The sequence below is a fragment of the Heptranchias perlo genome, chromosome 7, assembly GCF_035084215.1.
Source record: "Heptranchias perlo isolate sHepPer1 chromosome 7, sHepPer1.hap1, whole genome shotgun sequence".
NCBI lineage: Eukaryota > Metazoa > Chordata > Chondrichthyes > Hexanchiformes > Hexanchidae > Heptranchias > Heptranchias perlo.
This window is the reverse complement of record NC_090331.1, coordinates 61109387-61133235: the sequence shown is the minus strand read 5'-3', so window position 1 is coordinate 61133235 and position 23849 is coordinate 61109387. Positions and strand designations below refer to the sequence as shown.

General features: G+C 42.8%; 1 protein-coding gene across 1 annotated transcript; it reads right to left on the bottom strand.

Annotated features, from left to right (window-relative positions):
• Window positions 1-1566: 1566 nt before the first annotated feature.
• LOC137323329 (uncharacterized) lies at window positions 1567-23508 on the bottom strand. Its single transcript, XM_067986815.1, has 5 exons — window positions 23401-23508; window positions 15417-15711; window positions 10620-10796; window positions 9590-9637; window positions 1567-2909 (listed from the first exon to the last, which is right to left on the bottom strand). Exons 2-5 carry the CDS (start codon window positions 15694-15696, stop codon window positions 2656-2658), a joined length of 759 nt encoding a protein of 252 aa, XP_067842916.1. The 5' UTR covers window positions 15697-15711; window positions 23401-23508; the 3' UTR covers window positions 1567-2655.
• Window positions 23509-23849: the final 341 nt, after the last annotated feature.

Below are 23849 nucleotides of genomic sequence, written 5' to 3'. Positions count from 1 at the left end.
TCATTCCTTGTTACTTTATTTTATGTTTTAAAGTTGTTGGACTGAGGGAGCAGACATTTTGGGCCAAAAAATCCACAGTCAATCTTGGCCTGAGTGCTGGGATCCGCCCACTAAGAGCTTCCACCGCTGACTCTGAGAGTCTGCAGGAACAGGAGGTTCCCTATTTTAAATATTCCCAGTAGGAATCCACATCACTATGGGGGCATCTCAGGTGCTCACCATTGCAGGGGGAGTGGGTATTATGGTGGAGACCCTAGCTGGAATAGGCCCGAGTCACCCCAACCATTTTCGCTAGAGTCTTGCAAAGGGGTTCGATTCTCCAGAGTTGCCAGTCTTTGTCTTCAGGGGTCCAGGGGGCCAGTATTCCTCATTTATCCCAGTGTACTAGCCACCCGCTAGATCCCAGGCATGAGCCAAGGAAACTCCGAGCTTGTGAGTTCCCTCTTACCGCCACAACCCAACTGACGTAGGGGACCAGATTTGGGGCGGGCAGACGGCCCAGAGGAAATTAGCAGCAGAGGCTGGGACCCGACGTATCTAGGTCCTAGCCTGATTCATGGGCTTTCCAATCTTGCTCTACTTACAGCAGGAGTATGTCAGAAGGCCTGCAGATTTTCAGGTTTTTTGTGTACAACCTTCGTGGATGAGATATCCTGAAGTTCTGCACCAGTAACACAATGAATGGAAATGTCAGTCATATCTAAATTTTGTGGAGTGATTGCAGGTATCTGACCAAACTGATTATCCTTTCAGCTATGGGTCAGGATTATGCACTTTATGGCCGTGGGGTGGGACTTCCGCCCAACCCTTTGAATCTGTCCCAACCCCAGGCCATTTCCCAGGGTTGGGCTCATTTCCAATGCTCAGCTGGACTCCTGCTGTCAAGAGTCAGCCTACCAGTGCGAAGAGGAGAATATCGACAGTGCTGCAGTGGGGACGGATAGTGTTACAGCACCAGAAAAGTCAACAAAGGACCATAAAGGAGCAAAACATCCTGAAGGTCGCCTTCTGGGACCTACTGCCGTCTTCCTCATCGCAGCCCTGCAAAGCGGTAGTGGGACAGACGCGAGTAATATCGTCTGGAGAATTGGGCTCCACCACCATTTGCATGTGGCAGGTGGGGAAGAAGCAGCCAGCAGCTGTTCCAGCAGGGGCAGGCGGGCAGGACAATCCTGGTCAAGGCAGTGAGGTAGCGGGAGACACCTTGCCGCCCAAATTTGACCTAATTCTCTAACACGATCTCCCTCAATTTTAGACAGTCCTGGCCGTGGTATTCAGGAAATGGGCTGCTACAAAAACTATGCAAAGATAGGGTTGGGGTTCCGACACACTCTAATCACATCATGGAAGGAGAATTTCTCTAGTGTGGGCCACCTTCATTATCATGGACCTTGGGGATTGGTTGGCACAATGCGTTAAAACACTGAAAACACTGCCTGAAATTATTTTGACTCCTTTAAAAGCACGACACAGCAAAGTGTTGCCAAGGACACACATTCAACTAAAAAAACTGAGTATGTCTCACATTAGTTTGCTCATCGTGTCAATTAATCGTTCAGAAGTGACTTATTGTAAAATTTTTATTTGTTCATTAATGTTTACAAATTTATACAAAATTAGCTATCTAGTAATAACATTGCTAACTGCAGTCTCAGTCTAAAAGCTGATAAAACATCTATTAAAAACCCAGTGGGCCCAGCACATACCAAAGCAACAGCAGGGCTACACACTTTTCCTGAAACATGACGGTCGGTTTTCCTTTGCAGCCCGCACAGCAAACAGGGCGCAATGGAAGTGTTCTCCCCCACTCCACTACTGCATTCGTATTTCCACCATTTGCGTGGAATGGGCATGTCCTGGCTCATATGGTATCCTGCCATCAGGCACAGGAGAGAAGAGCAGTACTGTTTCCCCTCTCATGGCCTTAAACTGCCCAAGGTTGTTTGTAAGAGGATGACAGGAGGTGTCAGACACAATTAATGTCATCAGCCCCACATTGAAGACATGTCTGGAGTACCAAAAAAAATTCAATGACCTCATCAGAGGCCGTAAGATCGGCAGCTTCAAAGGCACCTCTTTATTTTGTGTACCAAGTAACAGTGGCTCCCTTCCATGCATTCCTTCACATTCTTTTCTCCTTCCCATGGTCGCCCCTAATGCACCACTGTGCACTTTCCACCAAGTCTCTTGTTTAACAGCCCCTCCTTCACCATAGGCATGGCCAGAAATAGCCACTGACATGCCTTTCCTGACCACCACCTGCAGACTGCATGTCAATCTTCACAGTCCTTCCTGAATCCATCACCTCACATGGGGCTAGCCAAAGGAAACCTGGTAACAGGTCACAATGTTATCACTTGACCCCCTGACAGGCATGGAGATGCCACTTGGAGGTACAAGGAAGCGAGCCCCTAGCACTGCACGAGCGGAAGTCGAGGTGGGGTGCAATACAGGTGGAGACCTGGCATAATGGTCTCCGCCCATTCTACTTCTGTACTGTGCCCAAAAAATATAGGTGTCCTTGGGGCATCCGGGGCGGGAAAATTGAATTTTAGCAATGCATTGTTTGTAATTTAAGATTCAAACATGGTTAAAAACAAGACACAACATTCAGCTACATAAAGAATGAATAGCTTCAGATAAGAGATGTTGGCCTTATTGAATGAGCTCTTGCATGACATGATAATGCAAGGTGCACAGTGCTGTAAACAGATGACTTGAAGCCGTATCAGTTGTAGTCGTGTATTGTAGAAGTTTTCTCATCTTCCGTTCAGATGTTTCGCAGGTCATGATTTCTGAATACATTTCATTAGTGAGGCCGTGTCCCATCATTCGATCTGCAAGTTCATCAACGTTTTTTACTTTCTGTACCAGATTTGCCCAGTTCTGTTTCAGAAAGGATTTCTTGTCTGTTGATGTAGAAAATGGAGACAAACAAAAGAATGTAGAAATTAATGTCATACCTAAATGCAAGACTTTCAGAGGCAGTGTAAAAAAAATTCTCAAGTTTAAAATTTGATTTGAAAAAGTGCGATTCTATTGTCAAGAAAATAACAAAACCTATTTTTCTGTGACTAGAAAGCTGGTGTTTTCTTATCTCATCAGTGAATAGAAAAAAAATCCTTCAGCTGTTATTTTGAAACACACTGGGAAAGATGCATATTGCATTCCAGCCCAAATGCTTTTTAATTTGGTCTAATAACACCACTCTGTGAGAACCAAGGGCCAAATCAATGGATTTTTATAAGCAGGAAGTTGGCGTCAGCCTGAGGACTCAAATTAACTGAACTTTATGACTGGCCAGTGCACTACTCTGACATCTTTATTTCAATTACCTAATTCTTTCACAAACCCAACCAATATAGGATTTGAACAAGTCGGGTGCTAAGTTGGGCCGAGTAGCGCCCGTTGTTTCGGTGCTACACGGCCTCTCCGACATCCAAGATGGTGACTTGGATGCGCACGCACGTTTCCAGCGTGACGTGCGCCGGATGCCATCTTGGTATAGGAGTTAGCGCAGGCGCAGATAACGAACGCTGGAATCATGTAAAGTAAGGAGAAAATGGCTTCAATAAAGTGATAGACACCATTTTAGGGCTTAACGCTCAACTCAATGCACAGTCTTAACCCTGACCATCTGAACGTGTCTTAGAGTGCCTGGAGAACCCCCCACCAGTGCTATTTAAAGGGACCATGCAAGATTTACAGGTTAGTGGCTGGATTATTGCTTCTGGTGTCGAGACATTTGTACCTGTTTTTGGAGGTCTCCTAGACTTCAATACTAGGACGTGGGGACATAGCCTAACATTTAGAGCCAGGACGTGCAGAAGTGAAGTTAGGAAATACTTCTACACGCAAAGAGTGGGAGACGTTTGGAATGCTCTTCTGTAGATGGCAGTTGATGCGAGCTCACTTGTGAATGTTAAATCTGAGATTGATAGATTTCTGTGAACCAAGGGTATATGGAGTTAGGTCACAGGTCCACCATGATCTCACTGAATGGTGGAACAGGCTCGAGGGGCTAAATGCCACGGCCACTTGCTGCCTCCTGATATGCGCCACCTTCTCCTGCAAAAAGTGTGTCTGGGTGATGTGCCTGTCAAGGTTGAATAGCTGCCAGTGTGTGTGGCCTGTGAGTTGTAGGTGGGTGGCTTGAAACAGTGGTAATGTGTAAGGGTCAGGGGAAGCATCTGGTTGGAAGAGTTGAGTACTGATGGAAAGAGTTTGTTGGTATGTGGGTGATGGGGGGGTGTAGTGCGTGGTGCAGTTGGTAGGAGAAGCCACTCGATAGTTGACCTCACTCACCTTGACGGCTCGTGTCAAAGCATTGAACTTTTTCCTGCACTGCATCCATGTTCATGATGCTAAGTGCCTGACATTGAATTCGTCCCCCGCTGCCTCCCACTGCCTTTTGAGTATATGTCTGGAGGGCCTCTTGTTCCCCCCCCCCTCCCCCGTGGATATAGGATGTCCCTCCTTCTGTCCACCTCTTACACCAAGGTCTCTAGTGCATCAGCAGAGAACCTTGGTACACGCACTCTTGCAGGCCTGGTACAAACTCAGATCGGCAGATTGGTAAGGTCTGGCGTGCAGATTGGAGGATGTGAGATTTAGTAGTGTGCAACCTTTAGTCGATGTTTTAACATAACTGATCAGTGTGTAAACATAGGGATGGGACCTGCATCTGTGTTTTACGTGTGCGATGTCTGATCTCCGTTCAGACTCCGTGCAGACAGTAGACTGTTATTTTCAAATAACAGGTACCAGCTACCTTTAAGAGATTTCTAAGAAACATCCTCCCTTTAAGAGATTGCGCTCCCCCTGGTGGTGGAAAGGGCAAATTGCATTGATTCCACGTGCATGGCCTGGAATGGGGAACGCTGATTGCAAGTAAGTCCTCAGTGGGCCGAAACTTGCGTCCTGCCTGCGCAAGGGTCATTGGGCACGAGGTAATAGTATATCACGCTACCTACGCCCAAAAACGGCCCCTATCCAAATTTTTTCCCCCATCATTTTTAACCACAACAGAAGATTTTATTGGCAACATCTGAGTTGCAGAAGTTCTATGCTGTTTCCTGGACTGTCAATAATACAGCAGCAGTTTTGTGCTCTATGCCTATGACACTGCTGCCTGCACTAGACCTGTATGGTGAACGGGACAACTCCAGGAGGACTATGTGCGTGTGGGCAGTGAATGTTGCACCATATTAGAGTAATGAGTGCACCATCCCATTAGAGACCTCCATCAGCATGCAGGTGCCTGCTCAGGGTTAAAAAGACTAGATATGCTATGTAATTTGGCAGTGGATCAATGGTAATCACAGCCCACTCCTAGTTTCCTGCAGCTAGTTCTGAGCAGTTTCGACAACTTGAAGCAGCCCATAATATTGATTTCATCACTTATTTTTTGTTTAATTCCTACAGCGCCTCGTTCTCAGACTCCAATTGTAAGTTCTGCAGGTAGTTTAGGACAATATGTAAAAAATCATCACTGACTTATTTAGGTTGATTGTCATGTCGCATCTTCATTCCCAGCCGGACTATAGTTTTAAGCGCTATCTGCAGTTAATTTCCGTGTCTAAATGAATACCTTTTACTGCCCAGCAGGAAGCCTTGACCATTTTCTACTGGAGATAAAAGTTGGGATCCTCCTTCATGATCATCCAGTGAGACTTACTCTCACCTCACCAGCCTGACCTGGACTTACCTCCCCCAACTTGTTATTGTGCTATGTGGCAAGAATGAAGAAGTAAGACAACCAACAGTTTCAAAACTTCTACACAGTTTAAATAACTGTTAGCTAACATGGCAGGACAGCTGGGGCCTGTCACATGCACATTCTGTGCCATGTGGCAACTCCAGAGCACTTTGTGCGTCCTGGAAAACCACATGCGCAGGAAGAGCTGCCAATTGCTCGAGCTCGAGCTCAGAGTTTCTGAGCTTGAGTGGCAGGTGGAATCACTACAATGCATTTCGGGGATAGCACGTTTCAGGAGCAGCTACAGAGAGTTCAGGCAAAGAGGGAGTGGGTGACCACCAGGCTAGGAGGAACAGGCAGGCAGAGTAGGAGTCCCTTGGGATTGTGGAACTCACAAACCGGTATTCAGTGTTGAATACCAGTGAGGGTATTGACACCTCGGGGGAGTGCAGTCAAGAGCATGTGCGTAAATGCACGTAGTTTGGTAAGTAAGGTTGGTGAGCTGCAGGCTTAAGTCGCCAAATGGGACTATCATATCGTGGCAATAACAGAGACCTGGCTCAAAGAAGGGGAGGATTGGGTACTTAATATTCCTGGCTACAAGGTATTCAGAAAGATAGGGAAGGAACAAAAGGAGGGGGAGGGGGTTGTGGCAGTATTGATCAAAGAAACTATTATAGCACTGGGAAGAGATGATGTAGGTGAGAGGTCAAAGACAGAATCTATTTGGTTAGAATTAAGAAACAATGCAGGAGCTATTACTCTACTGGATGTATACTGTAGGCCACCAAATAGTGGGAAGGAGATAGAGGAGCAAATTTGCACGCTAATTACAGAAAGATGCAAGAACTATAGAGCAGTGATAATGGGGGACTTCAATTATCCCAAATAGACTGGGACAGTAACAGTGTAAAGGGCAAAGAGGGGGAGGAATTCCTGAAATGTGTACCAGAAAAATTTCTGGAACAGAATGTTTCCAGCACAACAAAGTAGGAAACAATCTTGGATCTAGTTCTGGGGAATGTTTCAGTGAGGGCGCATTTGGGGAACAGTGATCATAGTATCATTAGGTTTAGAATAATTATGGAAAAGGACAAGGAACAATCAAATGTGAAAATGCTTAACTGGAGGAGGACTAATTTCAGTGAGTTAAAAAGGGATCTTGCCCAGGTGGATTAGAATCAAAAATTGGCAGGCAAAACAGTATTTGGACAATGGGAGGTCTTCAAGGAGGAGTTGGTTCAGGTACAGAGTAGACACATTCCTACGAAGGGGAAAGGAAGGGCATCCAAAGCTAGAGCTCCCTGGATGACTAAAGATATAGAGATTAAAATGGAAACAGAAAAAGGAGGCTTATGGCGAATGTAAGGTTCATAATACGGTAGAGAACCAGGCTGAATACAGAAAGTGCAGAGGAAACCAGAAAAAGGGAGTAAATGGGGCAAAGAGAGAGTATGAGAATAGATTACCGGCTAACATAAAAGAGAACCCAAAAGTCTTTTATAAACATATAAATAGTAAAAGGGTAGTCAAAGGAAGGGTGGGACCGATTCGTGCCAAAAAAGGGGATCTTCTTGTGGAGCAGAGGGTATGACTGAGGTACTAAATGAATACTTTGCATCCATCTTCACTAGAGAAGAAGATGCTGCTGTGGTAGCAGTAAAGAAGGAAGTGGTAACGATATTGGAGAGGATAAAATCAGATAAAGAGGAGGTACTTAAAAGATTGGCAGTACTCCAAGTTGGAAAGTCACCTGGTCCAGATGGGATACATTCTAGGTTACTGAAAGAAGTAAGGGTGAAAATTGCGGAGGCTCTGGCCACAATCTACCAATCCTCCTTAGATATGGGAACGATTCTGGAGGACTGGATCATTGCAAATGTAACACCCCTGTTCAAAAAAGGGGAGGGGGATAAACCCGGCAATTACAGGCCTGTCTGCCTAACGTCGGTGGTGGGGAAACTTTTAGAGACAGTAATCCAGGACAAAGTGAATTGGCACTTGAAAAAGCATGGGCTAATAAATGAAAGTCAGCACTGATTTGTTAAAGGAAAATCATGTTTGACTAACTTGATTGAGTTCTTAGATGAAGTAACAGAGAGGGTTGATGAGGGTAGTGCGGTTGACGTTTTTGTATATGGACTTTCAAAAGGCATTTGATAAAGTACCACATAATAGACTTGTTAGCAAAATTAAAGCCCGTGGGATTAAAGGAGCAGTGGCAGCATGGATACAAAATTGGCTAATGTACAGAACGCAGAGAGTAGTGATGAACGGTTGTTTTTCAGACTGGAGGGAAGTATACAGTGGTGTTCCCCAGGGGTCAGTATTAGGACCACTGCTCTTTTTAATATATATTAATAACCCGGACTTGGGTGTACAGGGTATAATTTCAAAATTTGCAGATGACACGAAACTCGGAAATGTAGTAAACAATATGAAGGATAGTAACAGACTGCAGGAGCACATAGACAGACTGGTGAAATGGGCAGACACATGGCAGATGAAATTTAATGCAGAGAAGTGTTAAGTGATACATTTTGGTAGGAAGAATGAGGAGAGGCAATATAAACTAAATGGTACAATTTTAAAGGGGGTGCAGGAACAGAGAAACCCGGGGGTGCACATACACAAATCGTTGAAGGTGGCAGGACAAGTTGAGAAAAGCATATGGGATCCTGGGCTTTATTAATAGAGGCATAGAGTACAAAAGCAAGGAAGTTATGCTAAACCTTTATAAAACACTGGTTAGGCCTCAGCTGGAGTATTGTGTTCAATTCTGGGCATTACACTTTTGGAAGGATGTCAAGGCCTTAGAGAGGGTGCAGAAGAGATTTACTAGAAAGATACCAGAGATGAGGAATTTCAGTTATGTGGAGAGACTGGAGAACCTGGGGTTGTTCTCCTTAGAGCAGAAAAGGCTAAGGGGAGATTTGATAGAGGTGTTCAAAATCATGAATGGTTTTGACTGAGTAAATAAGGAGAAACTGTTTCCAGTGGCAGAAGGGTCAGTAATCAGAGGTCACAGATTTAAAGTGATCGGCAAAAGAGCCAGAGGCGACAGGAGGAAATATTTTTTTTACACAGCAAGTTGTAATGATCTGGAATGCACTGCCTGAAAGGGTGGTGGAAGCAGATTCAAAACTAACTTTCAATAGGGAATTGGATAAATACTTGAAGGGAAAAAATTCACAGGGCTATGAGAAAAGAACAGAGGAATGGGACTAATTGGATAGCTCGTTCAAAGTGCCGGCACAGGCATGATGGGCCGAATGACCTCCTCCTGTGCTGTGCCTAATATGATACCCACACCAATTCTATTAGGTTAGTCCACTATCTTAGCTAAAAGCTTACAGGATGCTTTGATAGTGGTTAGAATATACATCACATGAGATGGGAAAATACTGTCAACCTTAAAAGATGTGATACGGGTCTTCTGGAACACTACCCGAGATAGGGTTTGAAGTTAGTATCTATGCACAGAATAGAGTGCTTTAATATCTGTTATTCTTTCACTTAAACCTACTATACTGAGTATTACGTTATACAGAATACGGACATACACCCATTATGTAGGGTTTCCAACTCTGGTTGGACGTATTCCTGGAGGTTTGATTACATGACTTCCCGCCTGCAACCGCCCCGTCCAGTCAAACAGCCTCTTTTCCCATTGCCAGTATTTGTATAACTAGTAAACAAAAGTGTTCAAAGGAAATGAGAACAACACCCCTATGATTTTTCTCCTAGGTTGCTCACAGCAGTGTCCATGAGATTAATCTTTAATTCCTGGAGACTGCAGGACAATCCTGGAGGGTTGGCAACCCTACCGTTATGTTCTTCTGTATCTATCATATATAATGACAGCTTTTAATTAACAGTAAAATTAATTACCTGTCACTTTGTCCTCTAGCTCTTTTACACTTATTTCCTTTGTGGAACCTGCAAACAAAATATCATTTGAAACATTTTTATCCCCTCAGTAATCTTACTTAGTTTCATACACTAAATATTCCATACTATCAGCATTCAATTTATACAATTTATTTAGACAGTGAACAGCTTCTTTACATTTCAGGCCTGTATTCACCTATTATTTCATACTGGGTAATTTTAATCTTAAATCTATTTTAAATTATAGCTGTCTCCATTTACTTATTAATGCATTAAGGGAATAGAATTTGCATTGTAAAAATTTAAACACTATTCTGGATATGTTTTTCCAGGGCTAAATTTGTCCTTATTTATAAAACAAAAGATTTGAAATACTATATAGATATTACACTATATTTCTGTTGCAGTAACTTCCAACAAAATCATCAATAGGGACTGGATTTTGTTCTCTACGTTCAATTTTTCACCCATTTAAGCCTGTTAACCATGGAATACTTCTGCCTGACTCTCCTTTTCCACTCACAATATTATACAACCATAAGCCAGTGGTTGAAGACCTTAGATTACACAGTTATTTTGATCAGATTATTTTAGGGTCAACTCAGACCCATTTAAGATGTCATAAATATCAACGATGATAGCTAGTGTTGCTGTGGAGAAATCTGGCTGATTGCATTTTCACATTGCATAGATGGTGATCATTTATTTTAGTTCTGCCTGAATCTTAGCTGTGCTGTGGCCAGGTTTACTTGTGAAGAATTTCCTGGTGATGCACATTACTTTCACCACGATGGAACCCAATACTCCAAACAATTGATTCAATCATTTTGACAGGGAAACCCAGTCACAAGTAACCAGATAAGCATCAAAAAAGATAAATCTTGCAATCCATGTGATAAAAAAAAATGCAATGTTACAATCAAGAGGTCTCCAAAGTACTGCCACAAACAATGCAGGACATGGGGTGAAAGTAAATAATTAGCAGATATTCATTTATAAGACAGGATATGGCTCCTCTTTAATTATTTACCTAAAGGCAGATTCTTTGCTGCACTGCTGTTATCCCTGGATGAGTTGACATTTACAGGTATGCTGATGCTTGACCTTTGATCAGTTTGGATCATGGGACACACCACAAAGGAACCTCCAGCAACATGAACATCAGCGGTAATAACCTGCCGTCCACCGAGATTCGGACCTGAAGGAGCTTTGATGAAAGATTGGGAAAATTGTAATTAGAATTTCTTATTAGTTGTTCTGCTTATTTTGGAAATCTAATGAAAGTGCAAATATTTTAACTAGAAATACAATGGTCAAACTACAAATATATTTAAGTATATATATCTGTTTTTACCTGGTCCGTGCAACAGGATTATAATCTATTTAAATATTACTTACTAATTGTAAAGATCTATTAATGTATTCTTTTTATTTTGTTACTGCACTAGTCTGCAAGATAAAATGATGGCAATAACATTAAAGTGCTCACATTCTTTTAAAATTAATTTTAGAATGTGCTGTGACATATTTCATTAAAGGGATCTCTCGTCTTTTTGTGTGTACATGACTTTAACAGGTGAGTTTAAAGGAGACTGGCTTGAAGTTAGAATTTTGGAAAATTTAAGTACTAATAGTTTTTTTTTTAACACTCTAAAGCTCTGCGTGCATGCGCTTGAGTAAGTTTGTTTCAACTGCTATGTCCTGAATACTGAGATAATGGTTTGAATAAAACTATTAGAGTTACTGTAGTAGGAATTCACGCAGCAACTCAGCACGATCACCCTTTGTGCTATCACAAGACCTATGTGGGAATCACCTTGTGCAGGAGGAAATCATCAAACGCAGATCATGGAAGACCAGCGCGTGTGATCAATGCAATGAAAGTGCACAAGGCTTCAGTTTTACTGTATGCACTTTAAGACCAGAATGCAAGGTGTTCAGATTGATGCAAATTGTCTACCTTGCACTCTGACAACTTTCAGTCCATAGTGGAACTGCTCAAATAAATTAATACTAGAATTAAGGTCTGGATTTCATATTAAAACGTTTAATATAAAAGCATGGGGGAGATGTCAGTCAGTGAGTAGGAGGTGGAAAATGGTATCCAAAATCTGATTTCATATTATCACAGTAGGTACAGCACAGGAGGAGGCAATTCAGCACATCATGCCTATGCCAGCTTTTTGAAAGAGCTCTCCGATTAGACCCATTCCCCTGCTCTTTCCCATAGCCCAGTAATATTTTTATCTTCAAGTATTTATCCAATTCCCTTTTGAAAGTTACTATTGAATCTACTTCCACCACCCTTTCAGGCAATGCATTCCAGATCATTACAATTTGCTGTGTAAAAAAATGTTTTCTCATGTCACTTCTGGCTCTTTTGCCGATCACCTTAAATCAGTATCCTCTGGTTACCAACCCTTCCGCCACTGGAAACAATTTCTCCTTATTCAAAGCGGTTCCTGATTTTGAACACCTCTATCAAATCTCCCCTTAACCTTCTCTGTTTCAAGGAGAACAACTCCAGCTTCTCCAATCTCTCCACATAACTGAAGTCCCTCATCCTGGTACCATTCTAGTAAATCTCTCTGCATTCTCTCCAAGGCCATGACATCCTACCTAAAGTGCGGTGCCCAGAATTGAACATAAAACTCCAGCTGAGGCCTAACCAGTGTTTTATAAAGGTTTAGCATAACTTCCTTACTTTTGTACTCTATGCCTCTATTAATAAAGCCCAGGATCCCATATGCTTTTTTAACAGCCTTCTCAACTTGTCCTGCCACCTTGAAAGATTTGTATACGTACACCCCTAGGTCTCTGTTCCTGTACCCCCTTTAAAATCATAACATTTCGTTTATATTGCCTCTCCTCATTCTTTCTACCAAAATGCATCACTTCACACTTCTCTGCATTAAAATTCATCTTCCATGTATTTGTTTATCTCACCAGTCTGTCTATGTGCTCCTGAAGCCTGTTATTATCCTCCACATTGTTTACTACATTTCCAACTTTCGTGTCATCTGCAAATTTTGAAATTATACCCTCTATACCCAAGTCCAGGTCATTAATATATATCAAAAAGAGCAGTGGTCCTAATATTGACCCCTGGGGAACACCACTGTATACTTCCCTCCAGTCTGAAAAACAACTGTTCACCACTACTCTCTGTGTTCTGTACATTAGCCAATTTTGTATCCACGCTGCCACTTTCCCTTTAATCCCATGGGCTTTAATTTTGCTAACAATTTTATTATGTGGTACTTTAACAAATGCCATTTGAAAGTCCATATAAACAACATCAACCGCACCACCCTCATCAACCCTGTCCGTTATTTCATCTAAGAACCCAATCAAGTTCGTCAAATGTGATTTTCCTTTAACAAATCCATGCTGACTTTCATTTATTAGCCCATACTTTTTCAAGTGCCAATTAATTTTGTCCTTGATTATTGTCTCTAAAAGTTTTCCCACCACTAAAATTAGGCTGACTGGCCTGTAATTGCCGGGTGTATCGCTGTCCTCTTTTTTGAACAGGGATGTGACGTTTGCAATCCTCCAGTCCACAGGCACCATCCTCATATCGAAGGAGGCTTGGAAGATTGTGGCCAGAGCCTCCGCAAATTCCACCCTTACTTCCCTCAATAAATTAGGATGCAACCCGTCCGGACCGGGTGACTTTTCTACTTTGAGTACTGCCAATTTTTTAAGTACCTCCTCTTTATCTGTTTTTATCCTATCCAATATCGCTACTTCCTCCTTCTTTACTGCTACATTGGCAGCATCCTCTTCTCTAGTGAGGATGGATGCGAAGTATTAATTTAGTGCCTCAGTCATGCCCTCTGCCTCCACAAGAAGATCTTTTTTGTCCCCAATTGGTCCCACCCTTCCTTTGCGTACCTTTTTACTATTTATATGTTTATAAAAGACTTTTGGGTACCCTTTTATGTTAGCTGCTAATCTATTCTCATACTCTCTCTGTGACTCTCATTCACTTTTGTAGATCTCCTCTGAACTTTCTGTATTCAGCCTGGTTCTCTACTGTTTTATGAACCTTACATTCCTTTTAAGCCTCCTTTTTCTGTTTAATTTAAACTCTATATCTTCGGTCATCCAGGGAGCTCTAGCTTTGGATGCCCTTCCTTTCCCCCTTGTAGGGAGGTGTCTACTCTGCACCCAAACCAACTCCTCCTTGAAGGCCCCCCATTATTCAATTACTGTTTTGCCTACCAATTGTTGATTCCAATCCACCTGGGCAAGATCCCTTTTAAACTCGCTGAAATTAGCCCTCCTCCAGAAATTTGTCCACTTTTGCATTTGATTGTTCCTTGCCCTTTTCCATAACTATTCTAAACCTAATGATATTATGATCACTGTTCCCCAAATGTTCCCCCACTGAAACATGCTCCACTTTATTCCCCAGAACTAGATCCAGCACTGTTTCCTTCCTGGTTGGGCTGGAAACACACTGTTCCAGAAAGTTCTCTTGAACACATTTGAGGAATTCCTCCCTCTCTTTGCCCTTTACACTGTTACTGACCCAGTCTATATTGGGATAATTGAAGTCCTCCATTATCACTACTCGATAGTTCTTGCATCTGTCTAATTTGCCTGCAAATTTTCTCCTCTATTTTCTTCCTACTATTTGGTGGCATATTTATACACCCACTGGCGTAATATCTCCTCTATTGTTCCTCAATTCTAACCAAATAGATTCTGTCTTTGACCCCTCAACGACATCATTTCTTTCCAGTGCTACAATTTCTTTGATCATTACTGCCATCACCCACCCATCCCCCCCCCCAACCCCAACTCCTTGCTTTCCTTCCTAAATCACTTGTAGCCAGGAATGTTAAGCACCTAATCCTCCCCTTCTTTGAGCCAGGTCTCTGTTATTGCCACTATATCATAATCCCACATGGCGACTTGAGCCTGCAGCTCACCAACCTTATTTACCACGCTACGTGCATTTACACACAAACACTCTAAACCTATCTTAGTTTCATCCAAATTATTTTTGGAGGGGTGAAATTGACTGCACTGAGACAAATACAAATCTTTTCTAACTTACTTATGATTTGGCTCTTTTTTTAAAATGAGCAGCTCCACATTTTTGCCATCTTAGAATCTATTTTAAGCTTCTTAGGATACATGTGGGGATCCTCACATTTACAATTTCTTCTTTAACGTCAAGAGCCTTATCGTACACAAGGTAACATGATTTTCATTACATTTTGTGCAGCTGCTGGGTTCACAATGGAGGTACATTCAACCAGCATGAGTTGGAACACTGTGAAGCAAATCTTCACCGAGTTAATGCACCACCAGTGGGTAGTTACAGTTAATCACAGCAGAGAACAAAAGATAACCTTTGGAAGATAACAGGAAATATCATGGGTTTCATCAGCAGGAAAGGAACCCTAAAATGGGACTGTATTGATCTTAATCCATCAGGAGGCAGCCACATGGGCAGAGAATATTTACCAAGTCCCACTAATTAACATAAGAAATACATTTTCTGTTCCAATAAGCAGACTATATTCAGCTAATTGGGAGGAATACTCTGCTAGGTCCAGACCCTCACAGTAGTACAGTGGCTATGCTACTTAAATAATCAACCTGTTTCATAATTTATTAAGTCTCCAAGATAGACAGGCTGTCTAAATGTTAGCACAACAAAATCAAATGAACAGCTGGGATAATAAAGAATTGCAGGAATATTTACATAATGATAACTGTACTCACATTGGTTTTAAATGAAAGCACATTACAGTAAAAATCTAACATGGAAAATTTTAGCCAATATTGGAAAATAGATGGAAGGATTTACCTTGCTGTCTACTTGAAAGCCATTTTATCAGTTTTGGATAGGTCTCTTTAACTTCTTCTTTCTGCAGAACATGGGTGAATTGCTCACAGGAAGAATGGCCTTTCCCCATTATAGTATCAAGAAGGTTTATGATTTTTTTCTCAGGATCATTCTCTGCCTTCAGTTTTATATATTCTCGCTGAGTAATGAGAACTGCTTCTTGTACCACTTGCAGGATAAAATCAGGATCATTGGTTAAACAGTCAACAAGACTGAGTTTTGATCGTCGAATATCCTCCATGTTGGATGCCTACAGCTGGAAGAAAAAGCCGTAGTTATAGAGTATGAGATGTTCGTGACGTTTTAGTAATGCTTTACAGTGAGATATACATTGGTAGATTCAGAGAAACCTAGAAGTTAGAGCAATGACACACACTTCAGCTTCCATAGGGAAGTAGGTATGTGGAACAGACTCCCACCAAAAGCAGTGAATGCATTTATTAAATACTTTTTTAAAAACAGCTGAATAAAACACTGACTTCAGAATAGGGTTGAAAACTATAAAGAAAAGGACAAAGATGATCAAATATTCTATGGAATACAACGGTTCCTGTGCTGTGGTTTAGTGAGTTGGATGGAGTCCTGGGTAAGAAGTTGTATGCATCATGTGTGAAGGGAATAAGCTTAATGGGCTGAATGGCCACCGCTCCCATTTTCTCTCAGACAGCAGGTGCTGGTAATCGAGGAAGGCTGCACCAGATCCGTTGGGAGTGGAGGAAGTGTGGGCTAGTGCTTGGGGTGGGGATCCCCCATCGGTACACAGCCAGTGGGGTGGTCTGCACCCCTGGAGTCTACCTGCCTTTCTTCACTCACATTCCCGGGCCAGAAGAGCCTTCTCTTTGTCAGATTTCCCATGCTTACCCATCATTTAATCACTTCTGCCCTCCACCCTATCACAAACTGTTCCCTTTTATTCTTTTTCTGACCCTTTTTCCCCTGCCTCTGCATTTGCTTAAAAGCTGTTCATCTCTAACATCTTCCTGTTCTGATGAAAGGTCATTGAGCTGAAACGTTAACTCTGTTTCTATCTCCACAGATGCTGCCTGACCTGCTCAGTGTTTCCAACATTTTTATGTGTGAACTTTATCTCGTTTCTGCACATGCGCAAACGTCCTGTTCTGTACATGTGCGTTATGTCCTTCTGTGCATTTGCATCGTTGCCAGGGTGACAGTATTTTCTCACTGCAGCAGTGTCTGTCAGTGGTGTTCGTCACAGAGCCTGAGGCCAGCTGAAGGCCGTCTCCCCATCAGCCATGGGCCCCAGCAGGTCTGCTGCTCCATGAATCTTCACTCATGACCTGCAGGCTAGAGTGTGGTCGTGCTTAAAACCAAGATTAGCTGAGGGTAACATTTTTTTAATCGGGAGATTAATCATGATTAATTCTTTTAAATTGCTTGACAGCCCTAGAATAATCAATCATATATGGACTTTGAAAGCAGCAGATTTGATCGGCCTTTTCCCACTCTGGATTTCTTACTTTCTTACACAAGAAACAGCTTCTTCCAGATTGCACAGGACAAGGATTTCCCTTTTCTGGTACGATTCAGAAAATAGGCTCCAACAGGAAGAAGTTTTGTAACTCAACATGCAAGTTTCTTCAGACTGCGAAGGGAAGTAAACCTCCTCATGGAATAAAATGAATTATGGCCATAGATCTAAATATCAATATTTCTGTGGCTAGATGACATCTTGTTTGCAAAAACATCAACAGTACCTTTAACAGATGCCAGACTCCATCTTATCCAGTTAAGATGTGATTGTGTACATAATATTTCATTCCAATTAAGCTACTTAGAGAGACAGTGAAGGAACCAGGCCTTTGCTGGGATGTGATGAACAGAATGGTACATTCATGCATTTTACTAAGATAGTTTAAAGTTATTTGAAAAGAAAATATTTGAGTTGAAGATTCCTGTCTGGCCCTGCAGCCATTTTGAGGGTACTGCCCCAGCCCCCAATATGAGATGCACTGAAAAATATACACCAATTACCCTATTAAAGTAGTGCATATATTGGCCCTTGAACTGATAGCTGCAAATCCAGGGGTGGGTGAACATACACAGAAGTACAGACCCCTAATTCAAAATAAGTATGGCAAAAGTGCACTGATTCCCTCTTCCTTTCATTTTTAATTTTGTTATTATTATTTGTTCTGAGGAGGTGAGAGACACTGGTAAAACTGCATTTACTACCCACCCCTAGATTTTCTGAGGAGGCGATTGTGGGCCTTCTCTTTTAACTGTTGCAGTCCTTGTGTTCATAGTGTTCATAGGTAGGAAATTCAAGGATGTTAACCGAGAGATAGCGATTTGGTTGAATTATATTAATGTGTCCTCTCTTAGGTCACATTTTGAAATTTTACATAAGAACATAGGAAATAGGAGCAGAAGTAGGCCATATGGCCCCTTGAGCCTGCTCCGCCATTCAATAAGATCATGGCTGATCTTCTACCTCAACTCCACTTTCCCGCGTAGCCCCATATCCCTTGATCCCTTAGTGTCCAAAAATCTATCGCTCTTAGTCTGGAATATACTCAATAACTGAGCAACCACAGCCCTCTAGGGTAGAGAATTCCAAAGATTCCCAATCCTTTAAGTGAAGAAATTTTTCCTCATCTCAGTCCTAAATGGCCGACCCCTTATTTTGAGACTATGACCCCAGTTCTAGACTCTCCATCCAAGGGAAACAGCATCTCAGCATCTATGCTGCCAAGCCCTCTAAGAATTTTATACGTTTCAATGAGATCATCCTTCATTCTTCTAAACTCCAGATATTATAGGCCCATTCTACTCAATCTCTCCTCATAGGACAACCCTCTCACTCCAGGAATCAATCTAGTGAACCTTTGTTGCACCCCCTCTAAGGCAAGTATATCCTTCCTTACATAAGGAGACCAAAACTGTACGCAGTACTCCACGTGTGGTCTCAGCAGCCCTATATAATTTCAGCAAGACCACCTTACTTTTATACTCCAAACCCCTTGCAATAAAGGCTAACATACCATTTGCCTTCCTAATCGATTGCTGTACCTGCATGCTAACATTTTGTGATTCATATACAAGGACACCCAAATCCCTCTGAAGACCAACATTTCTTAGTCCCTCACCTTTTAAAAAATATTCTGCTTTTCTATTGTTCTTACCTAAGTGGATAATTTCACATTTCCCCACATTATACTCCACCTGCCATCTTCTCGCACACTCACTTAACCTGTCTATATCCCTTCGCAGACTCTTTGCGTCCTCCTCACAGCTTACTTTCCCACCTAGTTTTGTATTGTCAGCAAACTTGGATACATTACACTTGGATACATTACACCTAGCACAAAGGGAGATGGTAGTGGTTGTTGGAGGCCAATCATCTCAGCCCCAGGGCATTGCTGCAGGAGTTCCTCAGGGCAGTGTCCTAGGCCCAACCATCTTCAGCTGCTTCATCAATGACCTTCCCTCCATCATAAGGTCAGAAATGGGGATGTTCGCTGATGACTGCACAGTGTTCAGTTCCATTCGCAACCCCTCAGATAATGAAGCAGTCCGAGCCCGCATGCAGCAAGACCTGGACAACATCCAGGCTTGGGCTCATAAGTGGCAAGTAACATTCGCGCCAGATAAGTGCCAGGCAATGACCATCTCCAACAAGAGAGAGTCTAACCACCTCCCCTTGACATTCAACGGCATTACCATCGCCGAATCCCCCACCATCAACATCCTGGGGGTCACCATTGACCAGAAACTTAACTGGACCAGCCATATAAATACTGTGGCTACGAGAGCAGGTCAGAGGCTGGGTATTCTGCGGCGAGTGACTCACCTCCTGACTCCCCAAAGCCTTTCCACCATCTACAAGGCACAAGTCAGGAGTGTGATGGAATACTCTCCACTTGCCTGGATGAGTGCAGCTCCAACAACACTCAAGAAGCTCAACACCATCCAAGATAAAGCAGCCCGCTTGATTGGCACCCCATCCACCACCCTAAACATTCACTCCCTTCACCACCGGCGCACTGTGGCTGCAGTGTGTACCATCCACAGGATGCACTGCAGCAACTCGCCAAGGCTTCTTCGACAGCACCTCCCAAGCGACCTCTACCACCTAGAAGGACAAGAGCAGCAGGCGCATGGGAACAACACCACCTGCACATTCCCCTCCAAGTCACACACCATCCCGACTTGGAAATATATCGCCGTTCCTTCATTGTTGCTGGGTCAAAATCCTGGAACTCCCTTCCTAACAGCACTGTGGGAGAACCGTCACCACACGGACTGCAGCGGTTCAAGAAGGCGGCTCACCACCACCTTCTCGAGGGCAATTAGGGATGGGCAATAAATGCCGGCCTTGCCAGCAACGCCCACATCCCGTGAATGAATTAAAAAAAAGTCCCCTCATCTAAGTCATTGATATATATTGTAAAAAGCTGAGGCCCAAGCACTGGTGGCACCCCACAAGTTACAGTCTGTGAACCCGAAAATAACCCGTTTATTTCTACTCTCTATTTTCTGTCCATTAACAAATCCTCAATCCCATGAGCCCTAATCATGTGTAACAACCTCTTGAGTGACACCTTATCAAATGCCTTTTGAAAATCCAAATATATTACATCCACTGGTTCCCTCTTATCTAGCCTGCGAGTTAAACCCTCAAAAAACTCTAATGGATTTGTCAAACACGATTTCCCGTTCACAAAACTTTGTTGACTCTGCCTAATATATTATGATTTTCTAAGTGTCCAGTTATTCTAAGATTATGCCCCCTAGTTTTAGTTTCACCCATCCTTGGGAACATCCTTACTACATCCACCCCATCAAGCCCCATCACAATCTTATATGTTTCAATAAGAACGCCTCTCATTCTTCTGAACTCCAATGAGTAGAGTCCCAATCTACTCAACCTCTCCTCATATGTCCACCCCCTCATCCCCAGGATTAGCCGAGTGAACCTTCTTTGTACTGCCTCGAGAGCAAGTATGTCTTTTCTTAAGTAATGAAATAGAAGCTTGCCAGCTTTTTGTCTCTGAAGAGATTTATACAATTCAAATACAAAATAAAGATAAATGAAGAACTTCAAGTGAAAAAGTTTACTACACGAGGGATAATAAAAAAATGTCTCATTCACTACAGAAAGAAATTAACTTCCTATAAGACTTTTTTTTTTGGGTGGGTTCCAAATAAATAGATATTTTTAATTTCCCCATCACATTCAATCAAATTAAACACACTGAACCATACACTGTGAGGGTTAGTAAATTTGCCTTGACTGATAGTAGGATGTGTCTTGACTGTTTTTTTGGCATAAGGCAAATGGAGATTGTTGGGGAGATAGACAGTAGCATTCATGGGCATTCATTCAGCTCAGTGCAATGGAAATAGGTACATGTAGAGAATACTGTAGTGCACTTAATGAATGGCTTGGATAATTATACCTCACTTGATGAATGCAGCAGATTGAACAGCTCGTTATCCATCTCTTGGTCAGCCTCATCTGCTTTCCTTTCTTGTCCTGTTCTAAGTTAGGCCCCTTTACAGGGCAAAGTTGTCCAGGACACAGCAGGCAACATTAATCTTGAAGGCTTTAACTGCACTATAGTGTAGCATTCCCCTGATCTGAAACAGCAATTTTCTGTTTGAGGACGCCGGATGTGTTTCACTATGATCTTGGTGGAAGCATGGGCTGCAATGTATCTCTCCTCTTGTCCTTGGATAACAGACTAATGTCGTGAACCACATCTGTACGGCATATAATTAGTTCCCTCCAATACCAGCCCAGGAGTCTTTTTGGCCCTTCAAATAATGTTGGCAATATTGACTGCCACAGATGAAGAAATTATGGGAGCTGCTAGGATAACAAGCATTGACATGTATGATTCTGTCCTTATGGTTGCAGACCACCTCCACATTCAAAATCAGTGGTTCTGACAAACAATGCATCAGTAACCTGCTGATACAATTATGCAGCTAAGGTTGGAAAATGTGACAGAAATATCTTGCAATAAAAGTTCCTGACTGTTGTAGCCTTGATAGCCTCTGACAGTCATCCCCGCCTTAGAAATGGCTTTCCAAGTTTGGCTGCAAGAGTGTGCATAACTCAGTGTGGACTCCTTTGGAAATCTTAGTTTGCACAGATAGGCATGTCCTGGCAGGTCCCGATATGAGAGGCAGGGCTGGACACACAAGTGGAGGCATAAGGATGTGTTCAAATGGAGCCTCTAAGGTACAACCCTACCTATCTTCTTATGATCCTTCCCCTGCTTCTCCAGAATCTCCAAGTAGAGAGCTATGCATGAAATACCCACAGCTGTACAGTCACAAGATAAAGGATGCAATACATCTTTAAGCAGCTGTAAAGAAGGCATTAAGATATTGCCCTAGCTTCTTTTATCCAACAAGACCAACATAGGATGTAATTGCACTAGAGAGGATACAATGGAGATTTACAAGGATGTTGCCAGTACTGGAGAATTTTAGCTATGAGGAAAGATTGGATAGGCTGGGGTTGTTTTATTTTGAACAGAGGATGTTGAGGGGTGATTTAATTGAGATGTACAAAATTATGAGGGGCCTAGATAGAGTGGATAGGAAGGACCTATTTCCCTTAGCAAAGAGGTCAATAACCAGGAAGCATAGATTTAAAGTGATTGGTAGAAGGATTAGAGGGGAGCTGAGGAAAAAAAAATTCACCCAGAGGGTGGTGTGGGTCTGGAACTCACTGCCTGAAAGGGTGGTAGAGGCAGAAACCCTCAACTCATTTAAAAAGTACCTGGATGTGCACCTGAAGTGCCGTGACCTACAAGGCTACAGACCAAGTGCTGGAAAGTGGGATTAGGGTGGGTGGCTCATTTTCAGACGGCGCGGCCAATGGTGAGCCAAACGGCCTCCTTCTGTACCGTAAATTTTCTATGATTCTTCTTTAGCACAGTGAATTGCTAAGAAATACAGCAATAGCAATGCCTGACATAAATCAACCTTCACATTCCGGGGCAGTCTTAAGCGAATGTATAAGTGGAGTTCTTAGGATCAGGTCTTCCAGGAGCCCATTGCTGAAGGTAATAATTCACAGACCCACTTGTTGATGGCGTGGAGCCTGATTGCTCATGCACAAGTCAGCCCCTACATTACTGAGGCAGGTGCATTGATCTCTGCCGCACCTTGAGCAGAGCTGATCTTAGTTGCTTCTGCTGCACTTTGAGCTGAGTTGTTTCTGCAGCAGGCGGGTTGGGCAGCAATGTGTGCGCAGAATCCGTGCACATGCAAATTCACCTGGAGGACCGGACATGCGCAAACCCACGGTTGTTGTAGCGCCGCTTTCACAGATGGGCCAACTTTGTGCAGGTACCGAAAGCGCATTGCTGCTCTGTAGAGGCGGCCAGTTTAGCCCGTTCCCGGTTAGAGCCGCTCTACATGTCGCTGCTGTGTATCATTGATGTGCTGAAGTTATAAATTATGCACAGTGTTTCCCGCCCGACCCAGAGGCTGAATTCTCGTATTTCAAAAATCGCGCCGAGTTCTGACCATCTCCTGCAATGGCGCAAGTTTCCGACTCCTCTTGCTGTCTCCACAGGTTCTCACTGCCCTGCCCTGCATTTTCTGTCTCTGCCTCATCCTCTAGTCCATACCGTTCACCTGACGAAGGAGGAAGCCTCCGAAAGCTTGTGGAATTTGAAATAAATTCATCCTCTAGTGTTAGGAGACGGGAGAGGCAAAACACCAACCATCACCCCCACCTGGATTGGAACAAACCCTGCAATACTGAGGGTGCCACACATTTCCTGTTACCCCAGGGCCGATATTTCTGCTCCCAAATCTGGCATTTTTGAAATGAGATGAAAATGCGAGCAGCTGATGTGTAATAAAAACAGAAAATACTGGAAACACTAAGAAGCAGCGTTTATGGAGAGAGAAACAGAGTTAACTTTTCAGAGTTAACAGCTGGTGTGTTAGTTCATCTTACCTTTCACGCAAAGAATCACCACAACAATAAATCAACTATTGTATTGATAAGGAACGAAATTAAAAAAAATATAGCGCCTTAAAGTAGCTTTCTGCTGATGTAGTTTGTTTTAAGTTTCACTTTTACTCTATTTCCTGTGTTGTGAGGAGGGACAGTCCTAAACGTTTGGGGAAGGAAGTGACAGGTTTATAAACGTACGTAGCCGCCTTCACAACTTTTTAATAAGCCTTCTCCTTGTCATGCTTCCACCCCCTCTGCTATTCTGCTGTAACCATTTACACCTTCTTTGGACCCTGTTTCTTTACTTGTCCCATTACCACCCCCATTGACTTGCACCATCATCTCTTTTGTCATTTAATTACTCCTGCCTTCCACCCTATCAGAGGCCTTCCCTTTTGTTCTTTTCCTGCCCCTTTTTCCCTGGCTCTGTACTTGCTTAAAAGCTGTTC